The sequence below is a fragment of the Phodopus roborovskii genome, unplaced genomic scaffold (genome assembly GCF_943737965.1).
Source record: "Phodopus roborovskii unplaced genomic scaffold, PHOROB, whole genome shotgun sequence".
Taxonomy (NCBI): domain Eukaryota; kingdom Metazoa; phylum Chordata; class Mammalia; order Rodentia; family Cricetidae; genus Phodopus; species Phodopus roborovskii.
Window position 1 is genome coordinate 11,698,439 of NW_026126636.1, and position 24,454 is coordinate 11,722,892.

A 24,454-nucleotide genomic window follows, 5' to 3' on the forward strand; every position below is an offset into this window, starting at 1 on the left:
CATGACTGCAGAGTGGACAGGAGTGAGAGACTAGAGAACCCACCCCTCCCACGGTAACACCATCGTCGGGATGGGAGATGCCTCAGTGTCTGCTGCTCAGGCAGGGGGATCTGAGTTTGGATCCCCAGAAGCCACATAAAGGCCGAGCATAGCAACACATCTGTAACTCCATAACTGGGGCTAGGCTGGAGCAGATTGATCCCCAGAGCTCATTGGCCAGCCTAGCCAGAAACCTTGTCTTCGAAACGGGTGGAGAGTGATCAAGAAAGATCCCTGTCACCAGCCACTGAGGTAAACGCACACACACACGCGCACACACACACGCGCACACACACACGCGCACACACACGCGCGCACACACACGCACACACACACACGCGCACACACACACGCGCACACACACACACACGCACACACACTGCATTGGGCTGGTAAGAAGCAGATAATGTTGAGTCTGAAGGAGCAATAGCAGGAGAGCTTGGAAGCAGCCACTATTACAGGCCCTGCAGCGGAGAACTTCCTTAAAAGACAGTCTACCGAAACTCACTGTATCGGCGGCTTTTCTCATCTGTGAAGAAACAAGGGAGGAAGGTTTTCCCAAAGCAATCTTGAGTTGTCTGCTTTGTGTTGTTTTAAGGCATGTAACTATGGGCTGTCTCACCTGTCCAGGACCCCGCATACACATGACCATGGATCATAATTGCCGACTCCATCATTAAGAGTTGACCTTTTTTCTTGTGGTGTTGAGGGTGAACTCTAGGGCCTTGCACATTGTAGGAAGTCCTTCACAGCTGAGCCGCACCCCCAGTTCCTAAAACTGACCAGATCTACCAGATCTCAACCTCCCTATGAGGAAACAGCCAAGACAGCTGGGAGTCACGCTCAGACCTGCCAAGCCTCCTGCAGGAGGTTTGGACCAACTGAGGCACATGGATGGGACACTCCCCAACATGCTGAGCTGCCCCCAGGCTGTGCAGTGTGCTCCAGGCTCCCAGAGCTGTCACCCAAGCTGAGGTGGGCTCTCGTGACTCAGCTGCCTTTGAGTCACTTCTGCTTCTATGAGTAACCACAGTAATCCTCATTGGTTTACCAAAGTGGACTCTGGTGGTGCCCCTTCTTTGGTCTGTCACGGGATCCCATTTGGGGTGAGTAAACCCTTGTTGCATCTCCCCAGGAAAAGTCTGTCACACAATGTCCCCAAAGAACTGGGTTTGTGGCTGCAGGGGCCCGGGAGCTAGGGGGAGTGGCTTTGGTAAGGTTTCTTTTGTTGATGTTTAGGATGATTAAAAGCCACTACCTCAAGGTAGGCATGTTGTAAGGCCTGCAATTAGTCAGCACTTGAGAGGCGGAGAAGGGAGAATCAGGAGTTCAAGACCAGCCTGGGCAATTTACTGGGACCCTGTCACATTCAAAACTAAAGCAATCCAAAACCACCAAAAAGTCGTGATAATAGCAGACCTGATTGTGCACAACACCCCTGTTAATTAAGCTCAGGGGCTCACAAAAACAAAACAAACACAAGCAACCTGAATCAAAGCGGAAAAGTCAGCAAATAGAAGGGACTTGTTGCGGAAAAAAACGGTCCAGCAGGAGTGACGGGATGAGAGGGGACTGGGGGCAAGGGGGCCGTGTGTGTGAGAAAAACATCCAGATCCATTTTATATGTGCCTAAAATTGTCACTGAAAAAATAAACATTAAAGTTAGTGATGGATGGGCAGCTTAAACGATATGCTAAAGCTATTGAGCCTGTCATCCAGCAACATCCAAGCTCGAGACCTGAGTTTGGTTCCCAGGACTCAGTGGAAGGAGAGAACCCCTTCTCTTGCAGAGTTTGCCCTCTGACCTCCGTAGGTGTGTGGCGTACGCACTCCTCCTCCCAACCACCAAAGGAATAAAGGGGGGAGGGGGAAGCCAGGTGTAGTGGCACATAGATTTATTCTCAGCACTTGGGAGGCAGAGACAGGTAGATCTCTGTGAGTCTGAGGCCAGCCTGGTCTACATAGTTCAAGCCAGCTGGGGCTATATGGTGACATCATCAGAAAGTTGGGGGTGGGGAGGGATGAAAAACTTCATGGCTCCTCAGCGCCCCCTTGTGGGAACAAGACTCACTGCTATGTCTTGATCCTTGTGTTGATCCAGCCACACATTGACCTCCTCCGGGAAGCTGACCCTGACTCCTAGCCTTTGCTCTGGCTGTAAAGGGTGAGTTCCGGGAGTCTGAGGCACCGCAGGTCGCAGGTCGCAGGTCGCAGGTCTCGGTGATAAAGGCTCCTGGTGCCACTCCTACCGGGGTCACAGACACAAGCCCTCCAGGGGCCTTGATGGCATCACCGGAGCTCACCATAGCAACTATGCCCTGCCAGGGAGCTATGTGTACAAGAGACCAGGAGATAATGGTGGGTGGGTCGGTCTGCAGTCCTAACAGGCGGCTGCCTCATCAGCTCCTGCTTTGACGGGAGGCCCCACGTGAAATTTCTGGTCTCCCTGGATTGGGGTTATCAGTCTCCAGAACTTGGAGAGCTTTCTTTTATCCAGTGTGTGATGGTCCAGGGATGAAGCCACAGTCCCTTTTGTGTGTGTGTGGGGGGGGGGGGAGAAAGATAAGTGATACCTACCTGTTCTAGTATTCGTTGTTGTTTAAATGATGAGCATTGAGTCTAGAGCCTCACCAAATGCTAGGCAGGGGCTCTACCACTGAGCCACGCCCCATCTCCTCACTGGGGGATTCTAGGCAGGGGCTCTACCACTGAGCCACGCCCCAGCCCCTCACTGGGGGATTCTAGGCAGGGGCTCTACCACTGAGCCACGCCCCAGCCCCTCACTGGGGGATTCTAGGCAGGGGCTCTACCACTGAGCCACGCCCCAGCCCCTCACTGGGGGATTCTAGGCAGGGGCTCCACCACTGAGCCACGCCCCAGCCCCTCACTGGGCATTTTAGACCAGTGCTCAATTACAGAGCCATCCTGCCCCCGGGCTTATTTTACTTTGATTGTTTATTTGGATTTATTTTACTTTATGTATATGAATGCTTTGCCTGCATGTGTGTGTACCATGTACATGCCTGTTGGATCCACTGGGGCTGGAGTTAAGGATAGTTGTGAGCTGCTACATGGATGCCAGGACTTATACCAAGGTCCTCTGCAAGAGTCCTTTTAACTTCTGATCCATCTCTCTAGCCCTGTGTTTGTTGGTTGGTTTGGTTTGGTTTTTGGAAACAGGTGTTCTCTGTGTGGCCTTGCTTGCCCTAGAACTTGCTTGGTAGCTCAAGTTGGCCTCGAACTCACAGAGATCCACCTGCCTCTGCCTTCCCAGTGCTGGGATTAAAGGTGTGAGCCACCACCACTAGGCCCTTTTTTTTTTTTTAATGTATTTATTTTGTGTGTGTTTGTGTGTGGGCATGTGCATACCATGGCATGCATATGAAGTTCAGAGGATAACTTGTAGGTCCAGGGATCGAACTCATCATCAGGGTTGCAAATACACTCCTTTACCAGCTAATCTATCTCACAGCCCCTGTTATTCTGAGAAAGGTCTCACTAAATTGCACAGGCTGATGATCACGGTCTTGAGATCCTCTGGCCTCTTGGCCTTCCTAGCACCTAGGCTTGCAAGCAATCCTCCGTGCCTGGCACCTTCTCTTCCTCAATGCTGGTTCTTGCAAAGGGCGTTGTCCTTGGGATGTACAGACTCTCCTATTCCTGGAAGGGAACTCACACGGAGGCTCCAGGACAGACAGCCTGGGACTCATCTCCTCCTGGTGGGACACTGCGCTGTGTTTGACCAGGGCTGCACTCAACGGTGGCTCAAGTTGCATTGATCCCTCCGAATAACTGAAGGATCGGCTTGTCACCACATGCTGTTTTCAGTGACAGCTACTGCCCCCCTACACACACACACACACACACACACACACACACACACACACACTGAGAACCAAGCCTGACCTCTCCACCCTCAGTTTGCTGCCACTTCTGGGAACTGTCACTTATACCCTAAGGGTACACTGATTTCTCCCCCTCACCAGGAAGAGGCATTCTTAGTTGCAATTAACCTTCCACCCTGTTTCTCTCCTCCTGGGTGGCCCATCAGACCCTACTAATTAGGGAGAATTAAGTGGTAGTCTTTTCCTGTCACTGAGAAGAGGAGGGGAGAGGGGATTGGTAAGTTAGCTCCATCCACCTCTGCCCTACAGCTAGCCAGAGTCTAGCCAGGATCCCACAGTGCCCCAGCCCAGACCCTTGCCTGTGTTAGGCTGGGGTAGTGAGTCCCCGCTGTCAACTCACTCTTAGTAATCTCCCATCTCCTGGAGGGTCAGGTAGGTGGTCCTTCCAACTGCCTGTCCATCATCCGTCCCACTGCAGAGTCCTGGGAACTCTGGGCAGAAACAAACTCAGCTTATCCTCGACACAAGACCGATATCTCACCTGCAAAGCAGTTCACATTAGCTAATTGTAAACTGTTTTTGTTAATTTTACTTACGTGTGTGTGTGTGTGTATCCCTGGGTGAATGCCATGTGTTGTGCTCGAGAGGGTGCTGAGTCCCCTGGAGATCGAGTTACTGGAAGCTGTGGGTCACCTAGCGTGGGAACTGGGACACAAACTGTCCAGCACCACTGTAGAGATGCCCATTTAGGCTTTGCTCTGTAGCCCAGGCTGGGTCAGGGCTCGCCATCCTCCTTCCTCTGCCTCCAGAGCGATGGTGTTGCGGGCATGTCCCACCCTATGTGCCTCTCTGTTATCTTTTTAAAATGTGCAAAGATTTTGGAGGCTTGTTTTTGTTTTATTTTATTTTTATTCGGTTATTTTGCATGTATGGATGTTGTGATCCAGATCCTGAGGCTGGAAGATGCATCTTTAATCTGGGCTTCACCTTCTGCTGGAGGCCTATAGAAGGACAATGGAAGAAGGGAATGTGGTCCACTCATTCCTCACCAGCTTCCCCTCACACTGTTAGTACATCCATCCCTTCATTAGGATCGGACCCTACTCCAGGATTCCAGCATATACAGACCAGCTGAGACACCCAGCCTCATGGGTCTGAACAACTGTCAGATTCTTGGACTTCCCATTCACAGCTAGCCATTGTTGGATTAGCTAGATTGTAGCCTGTAAGTCATTCCAATAAATTCCATATATACATATGGTCTTTTGTGGCACGTGTGTCTGTATACCACCTATGTGTAGCCCCAATGGAGGCCAGAAGAGGATATCAGAACTTGATGACCAGAACTGGAGTTACAGATTGCAGTGAGCCATCATGTAGGGACTGGGGATAGAACTCAGGTCCTCTGGAAGAGCAGCCAATGCTCTTAGCTGCTGAGCCATCACCAAACTTCTATTTTATTTTTTTAAATGTGTTTAATTGTGTGTGTGAGTGTGTGTGTCTGTGTGCATGTATGTGTGTCTGTGTGTGTGTCTGAGTGTCTGTGTATATGTGTGTTCTCACAGACTGTAGTTGCATAGAGCAAGTGTGGAAGTCAGAGATAATTTGTGGGAGTCAGCTCTCTCCTTCCACCATGTAGGTATCAGGGAGCAAACTCAGGTTGTCAGGTTTGGTGGCGAGTTCTTTCATGTACTGAGACATCTCACTGGCCCTTTATTTAGTTTTAATCTCTGGGTGTGTTACCTACCCGTGCACCACATTAAGTTGTAGAAGTCAAATGACAGCCCCTCCCTGGGGGATTCTAGGCAGATGCTCTACCACTGAGCCACGCCCTATCCCCTCACTGGGGGATTCTATGAAGGGTCTCTACCATTGAACTACACTTCCAGGCCTTCACTAGGGGATTCTGAACACCAGTTCTAGTACTGATCCATGTCCCTACCTTAGAGTCGCCCTCATCCTTAAGCAGAGCAGCTACAACTGCAGCCTAGTGAACAGGATGCTGTCACTGTGTAATCTGCAGTGACTCATGCTATACAGAGCAGTCACAGGCTCTATGCACCCACTATGCCGTTTTCTGTGAGGGGCCTGAGCTGGTACGGGTTGGTGCCTACAGAGCATCCCGAACAGGCTGTCCACGAGGCTGGATGGAGCTGGTCACTTTCCATAAGCAGGAGCCTGGATCCGAGGACCCTAACTCTGAATGCAGCTTCGTGGTCTCTGGGGGCAAGTATCAGGCTGGCCCTGGAGTTTGTTGGTTTCAGTGCTGGGCTTCTAGCTGCTGTGTTACTGTGCTGCTACAGCTACCTCCAGTCTGAGAGGCTGCTGGAACTGCTGCCCATGCAGAAACTCCAGCTGTGTTTTAAGGTTCATAGGCTTCCTTTCTGAGGACATCCTTGGCATTTATTTCACAGGGGGAGCTCACATCCGTGTCATGGCATGCATGTGGAAGTTAGGGGACTGCTTACGGGAACTGACTCTGACCTTCCACCACGTGGGCCTTGAACTTGTGTCTTCTGGCTTGGGGGGGGGCTTTAACCCCCTGAGTAGTCATCTCCACAGCTCTGTTTGTTTTTTAAAGGGGGGATGAGTTTTTTGTCTTTTAATTTATTTATTGTGCATCGGTGTTTTGCCTGCATGTATATAGGAGGGTGTCAGGTTTTGGAGTTATAGACAGCTGTGAGCTGTCATGTGAGAGCTGGGAATCGAACCCAGGTGCACTGGATAAGCAGACAGCATTCTTAACCTCTGAGCCAACTCTCCAGCCCCGACAGCTCTGGTTTTTATGCTGCTCTCTTTATAGGAAGTCTTTCCTGTGTGTGTGTGTGTGTGTGTGTGTGTGTGTGAGAGAGAGAGAGAGAGAGAGAGAGAGAGGAAGAGAGAGAGAGAGAGAGAGAGAGAGAGAGAGAGAGAGCAACTGGGAAGAGTCTGTTCTTTCCTCCCATCATGTGGGTCCTGATTACTCAAGTAATCAGCCTTGATAGCAAGCACCTTTATCTACTGAGCTGTTTTGTTCGCCCCTCTGACCACTTTAAAGTTCAGCTGTGCCTAGTGTAAGAGGCCAAACAGAAATATGATGACCTCAAATCAACAATGGTATACACTTTGAGCCAAAGAATTTGGGGGCAGCTTGCTACACAGCAGCATCTAACTGACACACATGGCTATTTCAGAGCAGGGATCAGGAGAAAGACAGTCAATGACTGTTAGTGTTTGTGATTCTTCAGTTTCAAATTACCAAAGATTTGAACTCTTGGGAGACAAATGAGAGTTTTGATTTATGTTTTAAAGACTTTATCCTTAAAAAAAAGAAGAAGAGTAGAAGAAAGTCAGAGAAGGGAGGTGGTGAGGCAGAGGGCAGGAGGGTGGCGGGACTCTCCTAAACTTCGAATCCTGGTGACCCTCCTTCCTTGACCATCCTTTCCCAACCCCAGTCCCTTCTCTGTCCTAGATTGGGGCCCCAGCCACCATCTTCTGCAGACCCTGGCCCAGTTCTCAGCTCAGGTCCTGGGCAGAAGGGAGGACAGAAGAAGGATGCAGGACATGGAGGCTTTGTCTTTGCCCTTGAGAGGCCCTCAAGTGGGCTCGTGGGTCCCCAAGCCTCTGGGGGCCCCAGGGAGGTAGGCGTTGAATGGGGTGGGAGCTTTGGAGGCAAAGTCCTGAAGTCCAAGGACCAGCAGGGACCAATTAAGTAGAAGGCTGGTGGTCAGAGTCCGGAGGCTAAGGCCTGTGGAAGGGAAGATAGGCCAATCAGAAAGTGCTACATTGCTTCCCGTGATAGATGAGTGAGCGGGTGGGCAGATGGATGCTGGATGAGTGGATGGATGGATGGATGGATGGATGGGTAGACAGGTGGGGGAATGGGTGGACGGTGGGTGGGTGGGCAGAGGGATGGATGGGTAGATGGAGGGATGGGGGAAGCATTTTTCCATCAAGCTTGGAAAACTCTCATTGCAGGGACCTACACAGGCACTGTTCTAGCCGGGTCCACTGCTGGAGTTTAACAAAGTTTGAGACTAAGGAAACTCACCCTCATTTTGACCCCGGCCCCTATAGGTAATGCCATTCTCCTTCTAAGTTCAGATTCATCCCCATTGATCCTGAAAAGCAAAAGAGAGGGCCAGTGAGCCTTCCCACCCTCAGATGCCCTGAGATCTCCCCTCTCCTTCTGTTACCCGGGGTCCTTCACCGGGATTAGGTGAGTCAAGTGTTTAAGGCGGTTCTGAGTCTGGCTTTAATCCCAGTACTTGGGACGCAGAGGCAGGTAAATTGCTGTGAGTTCAAGGCCAGCCTGGACTATAGAGCAAGTTCCAGAACAGCCAGAAGTGCATAGAGAGACTCTGTCTCAAGAAAAACAAAGAACAAAAAACATGGAGGAGGAGGTGGAGGAGGGAGAGGAGGGGTAGTGATTCTGGTCTTCTAAGAAAAAGCAGTCTTGAATTTGGCCGAGCCTAGAAGAACTAGAATGGGCCAGTGATATTATCGTCTGCTCCCTGAGTGCAGGCAGTCTATGAATTATTCACGAGCCAAGTCTAGAAGGTGTGTTGTTAGAGGTGTGGCCTGGCATAGGATAGGGAACTTACCTGGCGTCCTGACTGTCACTTGTGGCTGAGTCTCTGTGTAGCCTGTCACGGGCTGGCCCTCAGGGTTGAAAGATGCACCCTGCCCTAGGAAAGGGGATAGGGTGTATGGTGAGTGTTGGAGTGAAGAGCTTCACAAGACCTGTGGAGGGGGCTGAGGCTGAGGCTCAGAAGATCCTCAGAGTGGGCTGGGACACAGGTAGAGGCTCAGGAGGCCTTCAGAGAGAGAGTTTCAGTGAGATCCACCCCCAGGAGTCACAAGAATAGGGTTGGAGCTGGAAGAGGTGATAAATGCCTTTGACCCCAGCACTTGAGAGGCAGAGGGAGGTGAATCTCTGTGGATTCAAGACCAGTTTGGTCTATAGAGTGAGTTCTAGGCCAACTCAGACTCAGAAACAAAATACAAAGTTGTCAATGCTTATTATACAAACGAAGATGGCATTTGAGGTGCAGACAGAGCCCCAGGAGCCTAGAGAAGGGAGTTTGGGTTCAGATGGAATCATAGAAGCTCCAAGAGGTGACCAAGGGTACAAGATGAGCTTCAGGGACCCTCCAAAGACGTTGGAGTAGAGAGAGACTCGGGCACAGAAGGTCTGGTCCCACCTGTACGGTTGGACTGGTCAATCATGGGCTGCACAATCCGTCTCCGGGCATTAATAAACCTGGGAAGTGTCAGGGGCGAGGAGAAAAAGGTCAGAGAGCCACCAGAAGGGCCAGCAGACAGAGTCCACATCTGGGCTATGCAGGCCAAGGGTGGGAGAGGCGTTTCAGCACCACGGACAGCGCCCGGCCCAGCCACTTACCAGTTGTTCACCTGCAGGATGGTGAGCCCCGTGTCCTGGGCCAGCTGTTTCTTTTGCTCTTCTGAGGGGTACGGGTGCTGCAGCCACCAACAAGAGTCATTCCGCCTGCCTCACTGCTGTCTCCTCCCTAAAGTCTAGTCCTGGTCCCCCAGGTGGGAGGAGGGTAGGAGAGCAAGTCCCCTCCCCTGCTGAGGAGGCCAAGCCCAACCAAGTCTTGGGCAATTTGTTTTCCATCCCCACCTCTCATAGCAATGAGGGGCAACTGGGCAGGAGGGGACTCGCAGGCGGGGGTGGCGAAGAGCGCCGCCCACCGTGCTCTGCTCGAGGGGTCCCACAGAGTCCCTCCTCTCTCCCCCTTCCACTATATATTGCTCAGCTGTGCCTTCCACCCTTGGGTTTTATTCTGTAGCTCTGGCTGGCCTCACACTTGCCTCTTGGCTGAGGATGACCTTGCCTCCCAAGTGCTGGGGTTACAGGCGTGGCTCCCCACAGCCAGTGTGTGCAGCAACAGGTGGAATCCAAGGCTTCCTCGTGCTAGGCCAGCAACCCACCCAACTTAACTACAGCTCAAGTCCACCCCCCCCCTTTAAAAGTGCATTTATATTCTCATCCTGTGTGTGTGTGTGTATGTGTGCGTGTGTTTGTGTATGTGTATGTATGTATATGTATATATGTGTGTGTATGTGTGCCTGTGTGTATGTGTGTGCATGTGTGTGTATATATGTGTGTATGTATGTGTATATGTGTGCGTGTGTGTATGTGTGTATGTGTGCCTGTGTGTATGTGTGTATGTATGTGTACGTGTGCGTGTGTGCACCTGCATGTGGAGGTCGGAAGACAATTTGTGAGAGTCAGGTCCTCTCCTTTTACCAAATGGCTCCCAGGGATCAAACTTGGCCTTTGCAATATCTTTACCCACAGAGACATCTCATCAGACATGCTCTTTTGAACAGAGAGGCTTCCTCTCTGTTGACTTCAGACTCGGAATCCTCCTGCCTCAGCCTCCCGAGTGCTGGGATTGCAGGTTGAGCCACCATCTCTGGGTCTAAGTTTCCATTTCTCTCTGCCCTCTTCCTCTGCCCTAAGTCCATCCCCATCTCTACCTTCTTCTTCCTGCTGGGCCCTCCGCATATCTGTTTTTAGCCTCTCTCTGTTTATCAGTCTCGCTTCACTAGGCAGTGTGGTACAAGAATTAAGGCTAGACTGCTTGCATTTGAACCTGTGTCTGGCTGGGTGACTCAAGTAAGTCCCTTAACCTCTCTGGACCTTGTTGTCACAATGCATTTAGCAACAGAGCATTCTCTACAGAGTATCCTGGGGTGGGTGAATGATTGATGGATGGTGTGGGGGACCCTGGTGGAGCTCATCTCTGGGTGGCTCTTGGTTGGGGCTTGGCCTCCGGGGCAGTGACCTCCCTCCCCCTGTGCCCACCTCCACCCAGTCTGAAGGCTCTTACCGAGAGATGCTGGAACAGCCAGGCCCTCATGATGTTGGTGGCCACTTTGGGGAAGATCCCCCTCTTCTTGTTCCGACGGCGCTCCAGGTCCAGATCCTCGTCCTCGCCTGCAGAACTGGGAGAGGCCACGCTTGTGTCCAGCCCATCTCCTGGGGAGGGGGAGGACATGCCCAATTGGTGGTGGTAAGCCACAGAGGACTGCAGTATCCTCACGCTGCAGCCCTTCCCCCAGAAGTCCCACGGGAAACTTAATCCTCAGAGCAACTCCCATGCCTCCTGTGTCCCTCCTAAGTTGCTCACCTTGGTCACTTGAGTTATCCCCGCTCTGGGAGGCCAGGCCTCCACTGGATGGACCCGGGGTCCCCAAATGTACAGACCCACTGTCCTCATGGTCTCTGATCCATGTATTGTTCTAGGAAACAAGAATCGGGTGTCAGTGAGAAGGCTCGGGGAGTCCAGGCTCTGTAGGCAAAACCTGCCCCTGCCTTCTTGGCTGTGTGATCTTGGGCTAGTCACTCTGCCTCTCTGTGCCATTTTCAACTGGAAAAGGGAAGACAACAGCAGCTTTCCCCTTGGTGTGAGAAGTGTGCAATGGGCTCGTTTGTGTGATCGCCAGGCAGGCTGGCACAGTCTACAGCACACCCAATTCTGACACCCTAGGGTCCAGAGTTGCTTCGGATTTCAGGCCTCGCTCTGGAAGCCATGGATGGTGATGCTCCTGAACCCCAGTGTTCAGACGGCTGAGGTAGGACTGCCATGAATCCCAAGGCAGCCTGGGTTACAGGGTAGGACCCTGCCTCAAGAGAGCAATGAATGAAGTAAAAAAAGAACAAACAAAACCTTTTTCATCCTGAGCCAGGATTCTGGGGCAGTGGGTTTCCTACTTACTCCCAGCAGGGGCCAGGGCTCTGCCTCAGCACCAAACCCATTAACATGCCCCGGCAAACCACGTGAATATTAATTAAGTGGGAAAAATTCAGGCTATAAATAGCCTCTCATTAGTTCAGGTTGGATTTTCTTTTTCCAGTGAATTTGCACTGAACTTACAAAAAAAAAAAAAAAATTGCTTCCAGATTTGTTATGTTTTGTTCAGTGCTGGGAACAGATCCCAAGGTATCCTCTATGTTAGGCAGGGACTCTAACACTGAGTCACACCCCCAGCCCCTCACTGGGGGATTCTAGGCAGGGGCTCCACCACTGAGCCACGCCCCCAGCCCCTCACTGGGGGATTCTAGGCAGGGAATCCACCACTGAGCCATGCCCTCAGCCCCTCACTGGGGGATTCTAGGCAGGGGCTCCACCACTGAGCCACACCCCAGCCCCTCACTGGGGGATTCTAGGCAGGGGCTCCACCACTGAGCCACGGCCCCAGCCACTATGCCAGACTTTGTCGTGAAACTTCGATGTATCATAATCTCCCTGAATGTGAGTGCTGTTCCTCCAGACTCCACAGATGGCAGCATTGCCCCCAGGGAGGGTGTCACTGTGTGTGGGTGTTCTGAGGTGCTGCAGAAACAAAGAGCAGTGTTGGGGGTGGCTGTGGTGGCCAGCATCAGGCTCATGTGGCTGTCACTGATGTCGATGATTACAAGTCTGTTTTTTTTTTCTAGTTTGTGACACAATCTGAGGGTTTGTCTATTCTTTAAAACACATTTATGTATTTAGTGTATATGGGCATGTGTGTGCCACAGCATGTGTGTGGAGGTCAAAGGACAACTGGAGGTCAGAGGACAACCGGAAGGGGTTCTCCCCCCAACTCCCCGCCCTTCCACACGATATGGGACAGGGGGCTCAAACTCAGGCTCAGCATCAAGAGCCATTATTCACTGAGTCACCTCACCTGTCACTGGATTGTCTTCCAGGCTATGGGTGTGGCTAGTGTGGATATGTGCCTCCGTGTGCATGTATGTGACTCTGTGGGGACATCTGTGTGTGTGTGTGACAGTCATTCTTTGAGCATAATGGAGGCTCTGTGAAGTCTGAGCAGGGATCTCCCTGGCAATGATATCCAGTCCTTTCATGCAAATACCCCTGAGCACATTCATGTGTCGAGTCTGGGGCCTAAGGGGCTATGCGTGTGTGCACTTGTATGTGCATCTGCAGTGTTGAAGGTCTGGTGTCTTGCTCAAATTCTCTCCACCTTATGTACTGATGATGCAGGGTCTCTCACTGAACCAAGATCTCACCAATCTAGCTAGCCTAGCTTGCCAGCTTGCTCTGTGTACCTGTCTCTACCTTCCAAGTGCTGAGATTACAGTCAGGCTATATCAGACTCACCCAGCATTTACCTGGGTGCTGTGGATCCAAAAGCAAGTCCTTTGGCTTACACGGTGAGTGCTTTACTTACCGAGCTGTCTTCTCCAGCTCCAACGGAGGGTTTGTGAGGCTCTCCTGTGTGGGAGTGTGTGGGTGTACCTCAGGCTCTGGATGTGTGTGCCAGTCTCTGGGTTGTACCATTACTGGATGTGTTGAGAACATCTGGGTGTGGCTGACACATGGCTTTTTCCAGTTGAGGTGACTTGGGATCCACAGGGCTACTATGTACCTAACTGTGGTGTGGTGTTCTGAGCTGATGCCACCCTGTTTATCTGTATTTCTAAGTCTACACAGGCGAATATGAGGCCATGTGGTTGGATGCCGGGCAACATGGCACACGTGCACATGCCTGCAGGCCCTGGTTGCTGTGTGTGCACAAGGACTTTTTGGTCAGTCTGTGTTTGTCTGGGCTTCATCAGAATTACATGTGTGGCACTGTGTGTGTGTGCGGTGGTTATCCTTAGGATGCCAACGCAGGAGTGATATATGGTCTGTGCTACTATCTCATGGTGGTGGCTTGTTGGAGGGCGCTCAACAGCTCTGTGGTCTGTGTTGCTGGGTCTTGACTGTGACTTGTCTCAGGACTCTGAGAGGCTGTAGGGTCTGTGCTACTGTCTCACAGGTGCGGCCTGTTTCCCTGGGTGGTGCTCATTCTATCTGTCCAGCGGGACTGCCTATACCTGACTTAAGCTGATTGCCCATGCAGGTGCCTGTGCTGCTGTGGTCCAGCTGTGTCTGAGCACTGATGCCGCCCGGGGATGTGAGTGCAATGCACACTCCACGGCGGGTGTGAAACATGCCTTCCTGCGGCGTCCATGCCCACCTGTGGGCCTGTTGATGCCCACCTGGTCTGGGAGACTGGGGCAGGAGGCGGCATAGTCCTCAAGGTCCTCCCTGCAGCCGCCATCCCGGTCCTCGATCACCAGGTCTATGGGCATCTTCCCCTTGAGGCAGGTGATGTATCGGTGACAGAAGTTGTCGCACAGGTCGTGGACCTGGGAGGGTAGCGGGGTACTGGGGGGGCCACCCGGGGAGCCAGGGCTGGGGCGAACAGGGTGAGGGAACACTCTGCTTCCACTCTGGCGGGGAGCAGGGAGAGGGGGGCTGGAGGGAGGAGGGGTAGGGCAGGTGCAAGTGAGACACCCTCACCTTCTCCAGCTCCAGCAGGTGGAAGCGGAGAACCTGGATGGCCTGGATCATCTGCAAACAGAGAGGAGGAAGAAAGGGCAGCAGCCAGGTGTGCAGGTGCATACCTGGGATTCCCATCCCCGCACCTGGAGGGGCTAAGGCAGGAGGGCCACCCACAAGGTGGTGGGTTCCCAGACTCCTAGACAGGAGCGTGAGACACTGTCTCAAAAAAAAAAAGAGAGAGACAAATATCCTTGATACAGAACAGCAAAGAGAATGGAGGATCAGGGCAGACGCAGGGAAGCCAACTGTGACAAGGGGGAAACGGAGTCGGGAAGAGTTTGACTGATGGCTGAGGTAGAAAGAGAAGCAGCGTCAGGCAGAGAGTCCATCGCAAGAGGAGCCGGCCCTCTGCTCTGGGTGCCACCTCCATCTTGTGAACTACGTTTCCCAGAGACCTTTGCCAAGGGATGAGGCCCACGGAAGCACTGGGGTGCAAAGAGAGTGTATTTCACTCTGTCTTTCTCTTCCTCCCTCCCTTTTCTCCCCTGCACTTTACAGATGTGTGTGTGGTGGGGTGGGGGGACCACTCGCCCTGGTTCCCTGGTTTATGGAGCTAGAGTTGCAGAGCCAGGATTCAAACTCTCACAGCACGGAGGTCTCAAACTGGGCCGGTGGCTTCCTGTCCTCACCCCTCAGCCAACCCCAGGAACACAGGTGGGAAAGGACAGGGGCTGACTATTGAGGGGACACGGGGAAGGCCTGAGCCTCACCAGGTTGTCCAGCTCCGGGTTGGAAGAGAAGAGCGGCCTCTCAGAGCGGATCTGGGAGGGAGAAGAGAGGCCAGGCAAGGCAGTCCGCCTCCCGCCCGCCCTTCCTGCTGCCTCCCCTGGTGCCTCGTTCTGGGGCTGCCCACCTGTTTAGCAAAGGCGGCAATGTCCTCATTGAAGGAATCCGAGGAGCAGACGTCACCGCCCGGGGATGAGCCCAGCGCAGCCGATGCCCCATCACGGGGCGAGCATGTGGCCAGTTCACACTTCTCGAAGACCAGGGCCAAGAGTGGGAAGAGGGGGTGTCTGGGGGGGGGACAGGAAAGTGGGCGCGCCTGAGGGGAAGTACGGAATGCGTGGGGGCAGACACGAGGAGAAAAACAGACCCTGAGAGCCACACAGCACACTGGGCAGCCCTGCCCCGTCCCCAGACACTCACCCATAGATGTCATCCTTTTCTCTCTTCAAGCTGTCGCTGTCCAAGCCTGGGACTTGGGGCTGGGGAGGTCGGTGTGGGCCATAGGGCCCAGGGGCTCGAGGTACGGAAGGTGCTGCCTCTGAGAAACTGGCCAGGGTGTGCTCCGCAATGCCGGGGTAGTGGCGCAGCTCATCATACTATGCGAGAAGGGACAAACCAGGAGGTCAGCATCCCCAGGGTTCAATCTCTTTACCCCAAACCACACAATGTGCACTCCAGTCTCCAAGGGTCCCAGCCTCTGTCCTCTTAAGTCCCCAGTGTCTCACAGAACTGTCCAAGTGGGCATGAGAGTCCACTCAGGACCCAAAAGAAGATGCCCAGGTCAGGGGATGTCTAGGAAGGAGCTGGCAACCCAGGGAGAGAAAACGGCAAAGAGGTGTAGAGACAGAGATGTAGGGGGAGCCAGCCAGGGAGGGAGAGCAGGGCATCTCCCACTGAGCCACGCCCCAGCCCCTCACTGGGGGATTCTAGGCAGGGGCTCCACCACTGAGCCACGCCCCAGCCCCTCATTGGGGGATTCTAGGCAGGACTCTACCACTGAGCCACGCCCCAGCCCCTCACTGGGGGATTCTAGGCAGGGGCTCTACCACTGAGCCACGCCCCAGCCCCTCACTGGGGGATTCTAGGCAGGGGCTCTACCACTGAGCCACACACCCAGCCCCTCACTGGGGGATTCTAGGCAGGGGCTCCACCACTGAGCCACACACCCAGCCCCTCACTGGGGGATTCTAGGCAGGGGCTCTACCACTGAGCCACACACCCAGCCCCTCACTGGGGGATTCTAGGCAGGGGCTCTACCACTGAACCATACTCCTAAGCCCTCACTGGGGGATTCTCGGCCAGTGTTCTCGCAGCCTTGTTTATGTTTGAGATAGAGTCTTACTTTGTAGCCTATGCTGTCCTGGAACTCAGAGCAATCCTCCTGCCTTAGCCTCTGGAGTGCTGAGATAACAGATGTGAGCCATCACACAGCTAACTACACACCTCAGAATGTCTTAGCAACTTACCACATCCAACATGTAGACCCACCATACCCATTGCACACACAGTTGGGCACACAGCCTATATACACACTCTTGGGACATACGTGGGCATGTATGCTATAGGCTATGTTCCCCACAACATGCAGGATTAGAGCACCACACACCCAAGTGCTGGAGATAACCCTATACACACAGACATAGACAGACAGACAGACCCTGGGGGCGGGACTGTGGAGAGCGATCAAGCCTAACACCAAGTAGGAATTGAATGATCGAGGGAATGAAAGACACTTGGCATAGTCTGACAGCAGTCAATAAATACATCTGGGGGGGGAGGGTAACTCCATTCCACCATGCAAACAGCTCCAACCAGAAATGAGTATGGGGGCCAGAATTCCGGGTCCCCTTGTCACAGAATCAGCACGGGGGCCAGCAAGACCTTTGATCTCCAGGTGGGAGATTGCCCTTAGCAGTGGAGAGACCCGGGCTTCAAGAGGCAAAGGGCTGGCTGGCACCAGGAGGCACAGGGGTCCTGTGTGCTCCAGCCAACCTGGGTGTACTGGGCCACCTGTGCGTGTGGCTGTCGCTCTTCTTTTGCTTACTGGCTAACTTCTCTAGCACCCTGAAGTGAATTCACCTGCTCCCTGTGCTCATCAAGAACACAGGAGATGGGATTCCTCACCTCCTGTCAAGTCTATCTCCCCCCCCCCAAGCCCTCCGGGCTCTCCCCACTCCAGGATCTAAGGACAGCCCCTTGTCTAGCAGCCTGGTAAGACGCCCACCCCTAGCCTCAGGGTGGGTCTGAGACAACGGAAGCCTGGGGGAAGCAGAAGGAGACAGGACGGAGTGGAGGGGGTAGGGGTGGGCAAGACCCAAGAGACAGAGTGAGGATGGGGGCAGTGAGGGGGAGAGAGAGCGAGCGTCAGGGAGGAATAGAGGGAGGGGCAGAGGGGACTCAGAGAGGGCAAAAAGGGACCTTTGGGGGCAGAGAGGAGCTGGGGGCAGGACGGGCGCGGCCACCTACCCTCCGGGCCATGGGCCGGCGCCGCCTGTCCCGGACTCGGGCGGTCACGGCCGGGGGCTCATCGCGGCCGGAGGTCCCCGCGGTCCCCGCCGGGTGCCAGGGTCTCCGAGCGGCCGAGACCCGCCGATCGCGGCCGAGGGCGGCGGCGGCTCCTCCGCTCGCGCGGGCCGGGCCTGTGTCACATCCGGAAGTTCACGCGGAGACGCTTAACCCGCTGTCCGCCGGAGCCGGCCTCCTCCGGAGCGTCCCCTCCCCTGACTCGCCCCTCCGTCTCCTTGGAGCTCCCTCCTCCCTCTCCTCCCCGCCCCCTCCCCCCTCCCCTCGCGGGCTCCAGGCCTCCCCCAGCCCACCTTGGCCCTGGCCTTTGTATGTCAGACTCGCGGGGTCCTGTGTCAGGCGCTTCCCCGGGCCCCCACCCTCCCTCTTTCCTCCCTGCTCCTCCTTGCTCTCCCCCTGCCTGGCCGCCAGGGGTCTGCAGTAGCGTTCTGCCCCCTCCTCTCTCTTGTCATCCTCAGGACCGGCTCCCCCGTCTAGCTGGTGAGACAGGATTAGAGGTGCAAGAGAGAACGAAACTTATATTTTAGTTTTCTTCTTGCTCTGGTTCTGTCCCTTGCCTCTCCTGGGGGGGGGACGACGATGAGGGTGTCTGTGTGCCCCCGAAGACGCAAAGAACTGGGTAATGGGTAGGACCCCCAAGCCTGGGGCAGCATGAATCGTGGGTCTGACCACTGATGAGCTGCTACCCAAGCTGCAGGGCAAGCTTTGGAGTGCAGTGGGGTTCCACTGGCAAAAGTGATCGTGCCAGGGGTGCGAGGCCGGAGAGGCAGGAGCATCGCGGGTTGGATGCAAGGCTGGTCATATAGTAAGACTCTGTCTCCAAAATAACAGAGGGAGAGAGGACAGGGGTCGAGGCGAGGGAGAGGAGCAGAGGGAAACGGAAAAGGAGACAGACTCTTGGGAACCAATCCCAGAGGGAGATGATCTGCCCAGAGAGTGGAGGTGGCTGAGAGCCTGCTCCCTCGCTGTTTGTGGTGTGAGCCCCGCTGGGCTGGCTGGAGGTTCATTTTATGACTCCCATAAACACCGCCTGGCACTCCTTCATCTTCTCTGCTGGAAATGAAACAAAAAGCCAGGGCAGGAGTGACAGCTGGGGTGGGCCTGAAGCATGAGGGATGGTGTGTGCGTGCGTGTGTGCGTGTGTGTGCGCACGTGTGCGTGTGTGCTGTGCATTTGTGTGAGTGTGTGTGCGTGTGTGCGCGCGTGTGCTGTGCGTTTGTGTGAGTGTGTGCGTGTGTGTTCGTACGTGTGTGCTGTGCATTTGGGTGAGTGTGCGCATGTGTGTGTTAGTGTGTGCTATGCGGGTGTGTGTGTGTGCGGGTGTGTGTGTGTGAGTGTGTGTGTGTGCTGTGATGGCTCAGATGAGATGGAGAAAGGACTGAGGAGGGAGGGCCAACAGGGCCAGGACTCTGGTTCTTCTCACACATACCCCCTCACAGCCCCCCCCACACCCCGTCCAGGGTTCAGCTTCTTAGCCTCCAGAGTCTGCTCCTCACTTTCCCGACTGCTCCTGTCACCCCACAGATCCTGATGAATGCCTTTGGAGTCCAGACCTTTCTCCAGCACGCCTTTCTCTGCCGGCAACAAGCCGGTGGGTGCTTCAGGTTTCAGGGGACCTTGCCCGAGTGTAGGGTCCCCCCTTCAGCTCTCCCCACTGTGGCCTTTAAGGCTGTGATGGGGAAGGGGTCTGGTCACACAGACCCACCCCTGACCTAGGTATTGTGGGTTGAAAATCAATTTAGATAGCTTTCAATGAAATGTGTAAATATATCCTGTCTGCTCTGCCTCCCCCCCCCCCACTACCACACATTTCCCTCCCCTCTAGCCTTGGTGGAGATTCATGAGGGCGGCCCAGTAGTCTGGGGCTACAGCCTTGATCAGGGTCTTGGTGGAATCATTTTTGCCTTGTTGGGAGCTGATTTTTGGGTGTGTGTGGGGGGTGGGAGATGAGTCTCATGTGACCCAGACTAATGTTGAACTCTACCCAGTGGTGTTCTACACAGGTGATTCATGATCCTCCTGCCTCAGACTCTTTGAGGCCACAGGCAGGTGACAACACACTCAACTTGATTCTTCTGTTCCCTATGCCCACCTCCATCTTTTGAAACAGGGTCTTAGGAAGCTCAAGCTGTCCTCAAAGCCATAATCCTCCTGCCTCAGCCTCCCAAGTGCTAGGACAACCAGCATGCATTGCTATGCCCGGTTCCAAAACTGGGTCTGATCCAAACCGCACTCAGTCTAAGGTGGAGGGAAGGAAGGGGTGGACAGAGACTGGCAGGGAGGGGTGGGTGACCGAAATGTGAGGGGATGTGTGCCCACAGAAACTCCAGAGCCGGCTGCTGTTACTCTGCGCACAGAAGAATCTAACAGCTCTGAGCAAAAAGCAGCGGCCAGCGCTCGTGGGCATAAATCTTTTTAATTAATGAAAGGGACTGGGTGTTGGGAAAAGAAAGAATGAGATAAATTGATGGGAGAGGCGGGCAGGTGCACAGAGAAGGCTCAGTCACTCCTGTCTGTCTGCCCAGTCTGTCTGGCACACATGCATAGATACGCAAACACACACACACGCACATGTATATGCACACTCTGGCCTGTCCTCCCCTGATCTCTGCCTCCCTAACAGGCTTGAGTCCCTTTCTCGGGGACAGGATGGGCTGTTGGCAGCCAGTGTTTCTTTCTGGCTGGTGTCTCCTCTGGGAGGGCGGTGTTTGGATAACTGTGGATGGAGCTTGGAATCTGTGCAGGCCTCTGCTTGTGTGACTGCTCGGGACTGACCCTGTGTGGCCCCACTCCACCCAGGGGAAAGTCCCACATTGCATCCATTGCCAGCCGCTGCCAGCACGGGGCTTCCCAAATCTTCCCAGCTCAGCCTCCCAGGCAGGACTCTCCCACCTGGGCTCAAACCATGGAGGCTGTGACGTCAACCACCAAGGCTCCTCAAGGGATCCCCGCCCCTGTCTCTGTCTCTATCTCCCCGAGTGCCTCTCCCCCTGTTACTCTGAGGTCTGCCATCTGCCTCTCTGATTCTTTCCACACCCCAGGACCTCCCGGCCTGGCCTGGTTGCAGCAGAAGGAACCATTATCTCAGGAGCCTCCTCGTTACAGGCCCGGCCATCCATCACAGCGGCAGCGACTGGGGTAGCTCCTTTGTCAACTGCAGCCTGCTGCCCTCCCCTCCCGCCCCACCAAGCAATAATTCCATCAGCCGTGGCTCCCAGTCCCTGACCCCGGGGAGGGGGGCAGGAGGCTGCGGCTGTCTGCCCCAGGCGCCCACACCCACCCTCTTCTCCACAACTCTGTTTCCCCTGGCCCCTTTAGTCCTCACTCTGCCAGCTGCGACCCCCTCCCCCGTCTCATGGCTCAGTGTCCTCCCTCCCTTCCTCTTCCTCCCTCTTCGCCCCTGTGGCCACCGAGCCCCCCCCCTCCACACACACACACCATCTCAGCCTCCCTGCTCTTTCTGGGTCTCATCACTCTGCCTCCCAGGTTCCTCCTCTTCTGACTCCATTACCATCTGTCGTCCTCCACCCCACCCACCCCCACAGAGGGCACAGAGGAGGGGGAGGGGGAGGGGGCCAGGACGACTCACACGTGCACGCGCGCACGCACTCATGCACAAACACACACACACACACTCATGCACACACACACACGCACACGCACATGCACGCACACACGAGGCACCTTGGGGATGATCCGAGGATTGACTGACTTGCCCTGAAGCCGAGGGCCCAATCCTGTTTCTCCTGCCTTCTCTGAAATCCTCCCTAGAGTAGCACTTCAGTCCTCAGGACAGGAGGAGACCCCTTGGGGAGGACCAGAAACTGGGGGCTGGGAGTTGCTGTGAGGATGTCTAGCCGTCAGAAAATGGTGCCTCTCCTTTCCCATACCCCAAGTTCTACGGGAAGGAGGACCGGAAGTCCTCCCAACTCTGCAAGGCAGCCATGACAGAGGCCTCCCACGAGCCCCACGAACCCCAGGGCAACTGCCATGGAGCATCTCCCCTGCCACTCCTCAGAGAGGTGGCATCACATGACATCTCAGTCCCCATTCTGCACACTCCCCAAGAGGGCTCCAGCAGGGTCAGGCCGAACAAAGTCCCAGCATGGAGAGGGGTGGGCATGATGTCCCTCCCCTAGCTGTAAGGCACCAACAACCCATGGCTTCTGGTAGACAGACAGAGATAGAGACAAAGAAGCAGAGACAGGCAGAGAAGAGAGACAGAGAGAAAAGACAGAGTCAGAGAGACAAACAGACAGACAGAGATAGACAAAGAAACAGAGAAAGACAGACAGGCAGAGAGAGAGAGACAAAGACAGACAGAGATAGACAGAGACAAAGAAACAGAGACAGGCAGAGAAGACAGAGAGCAAAGACAGTCAGAGAGACAGACACAGAGACGAAGATAGACAGAGAAAGACAGAGAGACAAACAGAGACAGAGAGAGACACAGAGACAGACAGAGACAACTTTCTTCAATAATAGGGCCCCTGAGAGGCCATCTGTGCTCCCATAGACAGGAAGCACTGAATGGTGGTTAAAAAAACACATGAATTTGGGAGAGAAGAGTGGTGGAATTGCACAGGACTAGGAGGAGGACTTGATCTTTTTTTTTTTTTTTTTTTTTTTTTTTTTTAACAAATACATTTTTGAGTTAGTTTCAGGACAGCCAGGGCTACACAGAGAAACCCTGTCTCAAAAAACAGAAAGAAAGAAGCAGGGCATTTGTGGCACACGCCTTCAATCCCAGAACTCAGGAGGCAGAGACAGGCTGATCTCTGAGTTCAAGGCCAGCCTGGTCTACAGAGCGAGTTCCAGGTCAGGCTGGAGAAACCCTGTCTCGAAAAATAAACCAAAAAAAGAAAGAAAGAAGGAAGAAAGAAAGAGAGAGAGAAAGGACGTAGTTGAGCATTGCTCCTTCATGGCCTGAGCTTCATTCCCTGCCTCCAGATTCCCACCCTGCCTCCCCTCAGCCATGGAGTGTGATCAGGAAGCCAAGCAAACCCTTTCCTCCTGGTGAGTTCACTCTGGTCAGTGTTTATCACAGAAGTAGAGTGCAAACTGGGGACAAAGGTGGGAGACTAAGCAATTGAGCAGAGGGAATTCCAAGCCGGCCTGGCATTCAGGCTATGCTGCGGCTATCACTGGCTGCTTTTAGATGGATATTCACAGCGACCTCGAGCAAAAAGCAGAGTAAGAGGACTTGAAAAGTGTGCAGTGCAGCCAGAAGAGGAGCATGTTGAACACCATGAACTGAAGAGGAGCATGTTGGACACCATGAGCTGGGTATAGAGGCAAACCCTTTTAATGCCGGAACAGTGGTTGGCACAGGTAGGCTGATCTGCAGCCAGGCTCACAGGCCACACATGACACACAGCCTAACTCCCTCCCGGCTGTGCTGGGTGCTTTGTTTTAGGACTTTTCCACGGCAGACTATTTCTGTTCACCACAGACAGAAGGCACTGCCAGCCCAAAGAAAGTTCATCTACGTGCAGCTTGGAAAAGCAATACGTTTAGGGGTGACTTCCAGGAGTGTGGATGACTCTTCAACAGCCGCCTCACCAAACAGCTCACCCCACAATGGGTAATGAATGACTCACAAAGACTGTACCCCTGGATTGCCCTATGCAACCCACAGGCAGCTCCGTCTGGAGTCCCATCTGGCCCGACCCAGCAAGTGCTCACTGCTTGGATGCCAAATAGGGGAGGCGCCTGCCTTGTGAATTAGCCAGGCTATGGTGTGCATGCTTTTAATCCCAGCACTCAGGAGGCAGAGGCAGGCAGATCTCTGTGAGTTCCAGGTCAACCTGTTCTACAGAGTGAGTTCTAGGACAGTCAGGGCTACCACAGTGAGACCCTGTCTTAAAAACCAAAATGAAACCAAATTTGTTTATGTTTATTTTATATGTATGAGTGTACATGTATGTGTACCACGTGTAAGCTTAGTGCTCAGGGAGGGTCAGAAGAGGGCATGTATCCCCTGTAACAGGAGTTATGGATTATTGTGAGCCACCATGTGGGTTCTGGGAAGTCCTCTGCAAGGGCAACAAGTGCTCTTAACCAGCCCCTAATTTAAAAAATTGTTGTATTATAAACTATGTACGTGTGTGTCTGTGTATGCGTATGTGCATCCGAGTGCAGATGTCTGTGGAGGCCAGAAGAGGGCGGTAGGTCCCCTAGAGCTGGAATCACAGGTGGCTGTAAACCAAACTTGGGTTCTCTGCTAGATAACTGCATTCTCTTAGCTGCTGAGCCTTCTGCCCAGCCCCTGAGTCCTCCTGCTTCCTCCACCAGTGCACATTTCTATCCCAGAAAACAGCCACGCATCGGGTGTCTGGCTTGGCTGAGCTCGGCGGCAGGAGTGTGGTGAGAGAGAGCCCTTAGATGCATTGCATTAAGTCCCAGTGGAGACAGGGGTAGGCTGAATAACGCCCCTCCTTCCAGATGTCCACTCTACAGTCCGTGGAAGCTGAGGCTGTCACCAAACCTGACCCCAACAGAATCTGTAGGTGTGTCCAATTAAAATTTGGGGGATAAGGAGAAAACAGTACCCATCCAGGTGGGCCATAAGCGCTACCACCAGGGACCTTTTAATTAAGAGAATGTCACAAAGAGACTGGCCAGTACTCTGACAGATGCCATGAAGTGGAGGGGGCTGGAGTCAGGGGAGGCAGCAATGGAAGCTTCTGGAATCTTTGAAACAAATCCCCCAACCCAAGTCCCTTGGGAATGCAATCCAGCTAACATCATGATTTAGTCCAGCAACAGACTTTGAAGAAAGTCTGTGTTGTTTTAAGCTGGAGAGCTCGTGGGAAACAGACTTTTTTTTGGAAGGTTTGTGATCTTGACAGAGTCTCTCCGGACCCGAGTCTCATCTGGGACGAGAGCACACAGCTGCTTGTTGTTCCGTGTCAAGCTGCCTTTTTCATGTACACTCAGAATGCCTGAAGGGAGTTTGCTTCCAGAGAGAGCACT

The 24,454-nt window shown here is 53.8% G+C and overlaps 1 protein-coding gene across 1 annotated transcript; it reads right to left on the minus strand.

Moving 5' to 3' along the window:
- Positions 1 to 7,184: 7,184 nt before the first annotated feature.
- On the minus strand, positions 7,185 to 17,824 carry Meis3 (Meis homeobox 3). The gene is given in 15 exon segments (XM_051207227.1): positions 7,185 to 7,611; positions 7,915 to 7,984; positions 8,468 to 8,551; positions 9,068 to 9,126; positions 9,268 to 9,344; positions 10,724 to 10,872; positions 11,024 to 11,135; positions 13,885 to 14,072; positions 14,075 to 14,153; positions 14,156 to 14,239; positions 14,941 to 14,991; positions 15,084 to 15,243; positions 15,377 to 15,552; positions 17,423 to 17,595; positions 17,773 to 17,824. Coding segments are annotated over 13 exon segments (1,281 nt in total). The 5' UTR covers positions 17,435 to 17,595; positions 17,773 to 17,824; the 3' UTR covers positions 7,185 to 7,611; positions 7,915 to 7,934.
- Between the last annotated feature and the right edge of the window lie 6,630 nt (positions 17,825 to 24,454).